This window comes from Gracilinanus agilis, unplaced genomic scaffold (assembly GCF_016433145.1).
Source record: "Gracilinanus agilis isolate LMUSP501 unplaced genomic scaffold, AgileGrace unplaced_scaffold23944, whole genome shotgun sequence".
NCBI lineage: Eukaryota > Metazoa > Chordata > Mammalia > Didelphimorphia > Didelphidae > Gracilinanus > Gracilinanus agilis.
In genome coordinates this window covers 1-9,434 of record NW_025355740.1, presented here as the reverse complement: position 1 = coordinate 9,434, position 9,434 = coordinate 1, and the positions used below count along the sequence as shown (strand labels likewise).

The 9,434-nt window shown below is 37.4% G+C and overlaps 1 protein-coding gene across 1 annotated transcript; it reads right to left on the bottom strand.

The window, feature by feature from the left end:
• Positions 1-2,815: 2,815 nt before the first annotated feature.
• Positions 2,816-9,211, bottom strand: LOC123254524 (all-trans-retinol dehydrogenase [NAD(+)] ADH7-like; the record flags this gene model as incomplete). The annotated part of the gene is made up of 5 exons (XM_044683526.1): positions 9,083-9,211; positions 6,067-6,205; positions 4,684-4,771; positions 4,369-4,585; positions 2,816-3,076 (listed from the first exon to the last, which is right to left on the bottom strand). Coding segments are annotated over exons 1-5 (834 nt in total), but the record flags the coding sequence as incomplete, so codon positions are not given.
• Between the last annotated feature and the right edge of the window lie 223 nt (positions 9,212-9,434).

The following is a 9,434-nucleotide window of genomic DNA, read 5'->3' as shown; positions in this document are numbered from 1 at the left end:
CTCTCTCTCTCTCTCTCTCTCTCTCTCTCTCTCTCAATCCCCTCCCCCTAACCCCTTCCTTCTCTCTGCATAGGATTAGGTTATTGACCTGAGTGCTATCGCTTTTAGTATTCACTAGGGACTGTGTAGAAGTTGATTAGATAGATTTATTTTAATATTAATAGTACCTATTGGTACTATTAATATATTGGTACTGTAAATATATTGGTACTGTAAAAATTTAACTAAGCATGCTACCAGTTGCTCCCATAATAAATCTAAATGATATTAGGTAAGAGGTGAAGCAAAGTCCATCAATAGCAAACAACCACCATTAAAGTAGAGCTGCTTACACTTAGGTCACTGAAGGACATGAATGGTAAGATTATAAAGTGATTTCCTTAACCAATATTCAGGGATTTTGGCTCGACCCCTCCAAATTCTTCTCTTCCTTACTAATTCCACCCACTGTAGTCAACTAATTGGAGTCAGAAAATCATATTTCTTAAGAAGTTCTGTTTGGTAACCTGAGGTCAGTATCTACTGTGTTAATCTGAAGATCCATTTGCCTAGGTTGATTTACACATCAGAAAGCAGAAATCTCAGATGAAGAAAGTGAGGAGAAGCAAAAGGGCAAGGATTCTTTGGGAAGAACATTTAAAATTTGCAAAAGATTTTTTGATAACCCCATGATTTCCCTTTTCTTCTCTAGGCCCTGAGTTGACCACTGGGACAGGTTGAACTCTTTAAAGTCACATTAATGGGACTACTTTTCTCCTCATTACGCAACCAGATGACATACTAGATAGAATGGTGGACCCTAAGTGAGGAAGCCTTGAGTTCAAATCTAGTCTCAAATGTTTACCAGCCGTGTGACCCAGAGAAAGTAATTTCATCTCTTTTGGCCTCAGTTTCCTCATTTGTAAACTGGCTGTAGGAATAGCACCATCCTAGCAAGATGGTTGTTAGGATAAAATGAGGCAATAATATTTTAAAAAATCATTTTCACTAAGGAAAGTGCTAAATGTTGAAGGGTTATGGCAAAATTAGGACACTAATGCACTGCTGGTGGAGTTGTGAATTGGTCCTACCATTCTGGAGGGCAATTTGGAACTATGCACAAAGGATTTTAAAAGAATGCCTACCCTTTGACCCAGTCATACCACTGTTGGATTTGAACCCCAAAGAGATAGTAAGGAAAAAGACTTGTACAAAAATATTTATAGTTGCACTCTTCACAGTGGCAAAAAATTGGAAAATGAGGAGGTGGCCATCAATTTGAGAATGGCTGAATAAATTGTGGTATCTGATGGTGATGGAATATTATTGTGCCAAAAGGAGTAAAGAAATGGAGGAATTCCATGTGAACTGGAAAGATCTCCAGGAAGTGATATAGGGCAAAAGGAGCAGAAACAGGAGAACACTGTACACAGAGACTGATATACTATGGTAAAATCAAATGTAATGGACTTTTCTACTAGCAGCAATACAATGACCCAGGACAATCTAGAGGAACTTATGAGAAAGAACACTATCCATATCCAGAGAAAGAACTGTGGGAGTAGAAACACAGAAGAAAAACATATGATCAATCGTGTAGTTTGATGGGGATATGATTGGGGTTTTGATGTTAAAAGATCATCTCCTTCAAATATGAATAACATGGAAATGGGTTTTGAACATGTAAAACATACATGTAAAACCCAGTGGAACTGCTTGTAAGCTCCAGGAGGGGGAAGGGAAGAGAAAGGGAGGAATCATGAATCTCATGTAACCATGGAAAAATATTCTAAATAAAAAAATAAAAAATAAATCATTTTTACTAGGCCTTCAGTCAAAAAGATTTGAGATCAAGTTCAGTCCCTAACACTAGCTCTATGGCCCCAGGCAAGTCACTTAACTTTTTTGCTTCAGTTTCCTTGTCCATAAAATGGGGATGATGAAACCTCCCAAGGCTGTTTTTTAGGGTTAAATAACATAATAATTGTAAAGTGCCTAGCATAGTACCTAGTATATAGTAAGTACTATATAAATGGTAGCTATTATTATTTGTAAATCTTAAAATGTTATATAAATATTAGTTATTATTATTCAGGAAAGTATATATATATATTTTCCTTGATTTACTGATTGCTAATGCACATAAGATAATGTTGAAGACCTCTACTTGATGTCAACAATGTAAAACTGATGTTACACTTCAGATTTTGGGTCAATTTCTAAATACTGGTCAGTAATTAAATGAATGGAAACTGCCACCAACATCTAGCCAGCCTCAGATCAGGCTTCACATTATATCTAGCCCTCTACCAGTACTCTAGGGTCTACCTGGAACAAGCATCCTAGGATTCATCGTGCCACCAAAAATCCAACCCCCTCCATATCTCCAGCTTTACGCCTCTTGCTCTTTTTCTAAGAACAATAATCATATTTATACTACTACCATTGCCATTAGGAATAGCCTGTCCTCCTATTGCTCCATTCTTAATCCTTATGATTCATCTAACCTAGGTACCCTTCCTTCATGCTTAAATGTGTAATTATCTCCTCCTATTAGAATATAAGCCTTTTGAGGGCAGGAACTGTCTTATTTTAGGGTTTGGAACTACAGAAACTAATCTCATGCCTGCCTGCACATTTACTCAATTCTTGTTGATTGATTGAAACTGGTTTCTACAAACCCAGCATTTGTCTGGATAATATCTGTGTCCTGAGGGCTCTCTGAATACATCAAACTATCAAGAGGTGAATTCTCCCATCACTCACATTTGGCATGAAGGGGAACAAAATTTGGTTGTGGCTCCCCAAATCTCTTCTCTACCTGCTGATAACTTACCATGGTTTCAAGGCGCCCAACAACCTCAAAGGTGTACCCTACAGAATTGTCAGTCATTTCACTCAGGACTTCATTGATGGGCTTTGTGTAGTCCTTAGGGCTGATGCACTCAGTAGCTCCTACAGCCTTGGCTTTCTCAAATTTGCTTTTGTTGAGGTCAATTCCAATGATTCGGGAAGCACCAGCTGATTTACAGCCCATAATAACTGAGAGGCCGACTCCTCCCAGCCCAAAAACAGCACAAGTAGATCCAGGGGTGACCTTTGGTGAAGAAAAAATACTTATGAGGCCAGGGCTAGATTGTACTTTTTCTCACCCCAAAAGGTGAATTGGTTCTTGAAGGAAATTATATTAAACTTGTATCAAACTCAACTGCTCTGATCTAATAGGCCACAACAATAAAAACCAAAGATATCCAAAAATTTCTGGATGGCATCTATGTTCTCTGAGAAAAACAGGTGCCAAAAGTAAAATCCTGAGGATTTGATGCTTACTCAAATGTTATTAAAATATTTTTATTAGGAAAAAAAACAAAAATAAAATCCAGGTCAGTTACCTCCCCACTCCAACGAGACTTTGGTGTCCTATTTTACTCACTAGTTTCAAGTTCAGGAAATTCTATTTTACAATGCACTGAATCTTCAACACGAATGTCCCTGAAAAAGGAGGTGTGCCTCTTGTTATCTTTATTTCCTCTTTAGACTTAAGAACCCACTGTCACCTCCAAATTAGGGAGAAGCCTTGGAATAAACTTGTTAGAGGAATATTTTACTTCAAAAAATTATTTCCATTGTGCCTAATCTACAACAAAATCCAACTTCATGAGACAGGAACAGATGAGATTTTATTGTGTATTCTCTTCATTTTCTATATCACATTTCTGACTTGTGCCAGAAACTTCTTATAGATGTTGACTTCCCCCATGGAATGCAAGTGGGAGGTCAGAAATTCACTTTTTTTCTATTTGTTTTCCCCATATTTTGTTCATAGTGACTGCTTAATAATGGTCTTTCATAAAACTGATGGAGTTTGAATCAAGACCAAAGCAAACTTTTTTTGCTTTCTTTCTTATTATTTTTGGTTTGTTTCCTTCCACAAAAGGATTAATATGGAAAAGTGTTTTACATAAATGCTCATGTAAAATCCATACATGATTACTAATTGTCTCAGCAATGAGGCAGAGAGGGAGGGAAAGAACTCAAAACTCAAAAAAAATTTTTTAAATGCTGGAAACTGGCTTTACATGTAATTGGGGAAAAATAGATTAAATTTTTAAAATAATCTTTCATTCATGCATACAGGCATGACAAGGGGGAATTCATCCAAACTGCTGATAAAACATATTAGAAAGTGTTCTTGATGCTGAAATCATCTGAATGAAAAATAGGAATTTTAGATTGTCTGAACGTTTTTGTCACTATATCTTTATATTTGTGGAGCAAGGGCTTCTGGATGATTAGCTGGATATTTCATTGTTCATCCAGATGTTCAATATGGTGCAGATTAAGAAAAGCATCTTTCACAAGAATGAAGGCATTCATTCGTGTTCTCACCTTGGCAGTCTTCATTGCAGCCCCATAACCAGTGGAGAATCCACAGCCAATCAAACAGACCTTCTCTGGAGGAGCATTGGCATCGATTTTGGTAACTGAAGTTTCATCCACCACTGTGTACTCAGAGAAGGTACTGGTGTTCATGAAGTGGTAGACTGGCTTCCCTTTGCAAGTAAATCTGGTGGTGCCATCAGACAACACTCCCTTGCCAGTAACACTATTCAATACATCAAAAACATCAGTAAATGAATGCAGCCTGAATATTAACTAGTAATGGGACAATTAAAATGAAATCTCAGTAGAAATGACACTCACTCAGCCTTCACACACAAATTGCCATTAGGGTTTATGCAGGAGGAGCATTTTCCACACTGTGGCAGGAAGAGTGGGATAACCTTGTCTCCTGGAAGGAGAAAAACGTTGATGTACAATATTGCTTAGGATATTCAAATCAATAAATAATTCTTGAGTACCTACCATGTGCCTGGGCTCCATCTTATACTCTTGAGGGTTGTATGTCTGTGTGTTGGGGTAATATAAAGAAGTACAAAGTGTGGACACCTGAAACTATAAGTGAGTGCAAGTTGGGAGAATAGCCCTATGGGGTTACTACATCAATAGAGGGAACTCTTCCATAGTTTATACTTTTAGAAAGATTGAGCTGTTAAGTTACTTAGTAATACAGAAAATACATGCCGGAGAGAAGTCTTGAATTCTGATCATCCTGATGCTAAGGCTGCTGTTCTATCGATTTCACCTCCATCTAGTATATCGCTTTTTGAGTAAAAGAAAACTGGTCACAAAATGGTGCCATTTGATTGGAGGTGATAAAAAAGTATGGTATATTAATATAATAGAATATAATCATGTTGCAAGAAATCAGGAATGTGAAAGATTGAGAAAAATAAGGAAATAGCTATTAATGGGAAGGGAGTTTCCCTCTCATAAAGAAACTCAATTGATGGTTCAAAACATAATCAAAAAGTGTTAATGATATGTTATCTAGACTATAGAGATGAGCTTACACCATGATCTGGATATGAGATCATGTCACACTGAGTCAAGGAGGGGAGTAAAGTGATTGGATAAACACACAAATTAGTCATATTGAGGCAGCTAGGTGTTAAAATAGATCTATTTTATATATATTATATAGATATAGATATAGAACTATTTGCCTTAGTTTCCACAAGTGTAAAATGAATAATAGTCCCTACTCTTCAAACATTAAATGAGATAATATTTGTAAAGTACCCAGCACAGTGCCTGGCACATAGGAGAAGCTTAATAAATGCTTTTTTCCTTCATTCATTCCTCCCTCTCTCCCTTCCTTCCTTCCCCATTCTCCCTCCTTCCTTTTCTTTGCATTCATTCCTTTCCTTCCTTCCTCCCTCCCTCCTCTCCCTCTCTTTTCTTTCTTTCTTTCTTTCTTTCTTTCTTTCTTTCTTTCTTTCTTTCTTTGCTGCCCCTCATTTGAATAATTATTACTTTACTTACTATCCCGCTACCTCAGCAGGTTCTTTATATTTTTTCTGTCTTAGACCCCTTAGGCAGTCTGGTAAAAGTCCATGAATAAGGTTTTTAGTGCTTAAAATAAAAAACATGTAGGGTGATAAAGGAAATTAATTATTTTGAAATTTAGTTATTAAATTTTTTTGAAACAAATTCACAGACCCTGGGTTAAAAACCTCACCTCACCTGGTTTCACTGTAGTCACCCCTTCTCCAATACTCTCTACAATCCCAGTTGCTTCATGTCCCAAGATTACTGGAAATTTAGTGGTCATGGCACCACTGATTGCATGCTCATCTGTACGACAGATTCCTGTAGCCAAAATCTACATGGAAAGAGAAAGACAGGGGATAACAGGATAGCAGGAAGAGGACATTTAGACCATTCTTAAGTGAAATGCAATTTGTGTTTGAAGATGATCTTCTTCTTATAAATGTATCAGTGCATCCATTGTGCTGGGTGTTTTGTCTACTATTTGACATATTTCCTTGTGAGGGAGTATTCCCCAGCAGGACAGTGACATGTCAGATGATGAGACATCTAGTATTTAAATGGAAGAACCAAGCAAGGTGTCATCACCTCACCAAAGATCCATGTGAGCATCAAATATGGAATTTCTATTTTTATTTTTCTAGCTTATATCTCACAAAACTTTTGCCTGAGATGACTTCAAGGGAAAGATCAACAGGAAAGTAAGCTTTTTCTGAAAGATCCAGTTGGTATTAATCATACTGTTTGCCACAATGTTGGCAAGGCGCCAAGTTCTTTGACCTCAAATACTGTTTTAAGGTAACATAAAAGATAAGTTAAAGTTTACAGTGATTCTACACACTAGAGAAAATACAAAGAGCTATGATTTCAGTTGATGGACAAACTATGGCCCGCGGGCCAGATGTGGGGCAGGCACCTGAAATGTTCTCTCCAGTCTGGTGACATTATTCCTAATCTGATGAATATATTGAGTATGATACAATACAATGCAACTTCGAGAGAGTTGCCTTAGAAACAGACTGACAGATGAGCATTTCCTTTCCTTTGGCCCCCTCTTTAAAAAGTTTGCACATCACTGATCTAGATTATTGGAGAGTGAACCATTGGATATGGCCAGGAAAGGGAATAAGAAAGGTTTTAGGAAATTAGTTATTACTCAAGGCACATAAGATTCCTAAATATTTTATTAATAAAAAATAGTATCAATCCATAGAATTGTGTTTTAATTTATTTTTATTGTAAAAATGTAGATTTCATTCATTGTAAGGGCATGTCTTACATTATTGTTTTATAAATTCTAATTCAGTTCAACATGAATTTATTGTTATGTAAAACACAATGCTGAGTGTGCAAGAACGCTAAGATGAAGGAATGAAACCAAACTCTCCCTGTTCTTAAGAAGCTTCCATTCCACTGAGGGGGGAAAAAAAACACATTTAAAAATAAGTAAATACAAAATATATGCTAAGTGAACATAAACTGATTTGAGATAATAAGGAAACCAACAACAACTGGGGAGGAGTGATCAGGAAAGTTAGCACTTGGAGCCAAGCCTTGAAGGCTGGATTTAAACTAGGTCCTTCTTACTCCAAGTCCTACACTCTATGATCAAGAGAGATGAGTTGAGAATGACCCTGATTTCCAAACCTGTATTACCAGGAGAAGGAGGATTTCCTCAACAAAAATGGGGAAATACCAGAAGAAGAGTGGGTTTGAGGGAAAAGAAAGTTCTTTTTCTGATGTGTTAAATTTGAGATACTTTCAGAAATCTACTTTGAAATGAGGAATAAACAGATGCTAATACAGGACTAAAACTAAAAAGGATGGAGAGGAGAAGAATGAACAAATCTGGGAATCATTTGCAAAAAGATGGTGATTAAACCCTTGGGAGCAAGTGAGAGAGTCTAGAAAGAAAAGAGGCAATGGTTCAGGAGGCAAAACCCAAACCTTTGAGACTGGAGGGAGGAACACTAAGAGGTAAAATGATTTGCCTAAAGCCATATAGATAGTTAGGATCTGAGGTAGGATGGGAATTCAAATCTTCTTGACTCCAAATCTAGTATGTCAACTAGCTGCCTTTATAACCTTTAAAAAAAAGATTGACCTTTTTTTTCTGGTAGAAGTATGAGATTGATAAATAACTTTGTAATTTCTTTAAAAACAATCCATGAAGTGGGAAACAGAGGGGAGAGAGAGAGAGAGAGAGAGAGAACACCTAAAAGATAGATTTCCAAAGATGAGCCCTGCAAAATTAGAAATTAACATAAAATTAAATTGGCACAAGGAGGCAGCTAAGTGACTCAGCAGACAGAGTGCTAGATCTAGAGTCAGGAAGTCCTGAGTTCAAATCTAGCCTCAGACACTTACTGGTTATGCTTCAATCCACTGGAAAAGGAAAGGGCAAACTACTCCAGTATCTTGATCAAGACACCCCATGGATAGTATGGTCCACAGGGTCACAAAGGGTTGGACAGGAGTGAAGAACTGAACATTAGCACAATGAAACTGTTATAGAATTCAATAGGTTAGGAAGCATTAATCCAGAGCCCTTTGAATGAGATTCACAATAGATGATACACTATTGGTGACCTCTCCTCCTAGGTGACTTTTATATTCCTTTCCTAATGTACTTCTAGAGACCTGACTCAAAGTCTGTGGGGATGATGCCACCATAGACTAGTTTGTATTTAACTAAGCTATAGGGTTTCCAAACACCTTTCTAAGAGAACTGTCTTAAAAGGAATCTTGGAGAAGAACTTGGAATGATAAAAACAAAAGCAATATTTAGCTTAAGTTACAGCTTAAGTCATATCTAATGTCATAAAGAAAAGAGAATGACTCAGAGCTATTTCATTGGTTAGCCATGCCAGTGCTATGGCTCCAAGGGTGTTGTTTCTTTACAGCACGGACCCCTTATCATTATGAGATTATAGGCCCAGCAAATGTTTAGAATGGTATTAAATGTAAGTATTGACTGATACTAATCCCTTAAGACTTAAGGGCAAGGCCCACTTCTGATAGGTATTGCCTATTTGGGTCTGGGCAGGTCTTTGAACTTATTAAAGCCCTTGGGCAACTCTAAGTCTCTTGGCAAAGAATATGAAAGAGTTTCCTCTTTGACAGTTTCTTATAAGAAAGAAATCTCAGACCTTCTCTTAAGGGTAAAAAAAAAAAAAAAAAAAAAAAAAGCCCATGTTAGGAATGTCAGTACCTTAATTCGAACTTCACAGGCTTTTGGTGGGGCGACTTCCACTTCCTCGATGGAAAAGGGTTGCTTTAGACCCCACATCACAGCAGCTTTGCATTTAATCACCTGGAAAAATAGCAAGAACATATTCATGTACCCAGAAACCTTGATGTCTGACCAATGTAAGAGTGGGAAACTCCACTGAAAGAAGCATTCTGTCAGGGTGGCCTGTGGAGCTAGCATCCCTTAGTGAGCCAAGACTTTTCTATGCATTTGCAGGCTTACATTGCAGAACTACTACATTTGTAAAAATACCCATCCCTTGGAAGGGAAGGGAAGGGAAGGGAAGGGGAGGGAAGGGAAGGGAAGGGGAGGG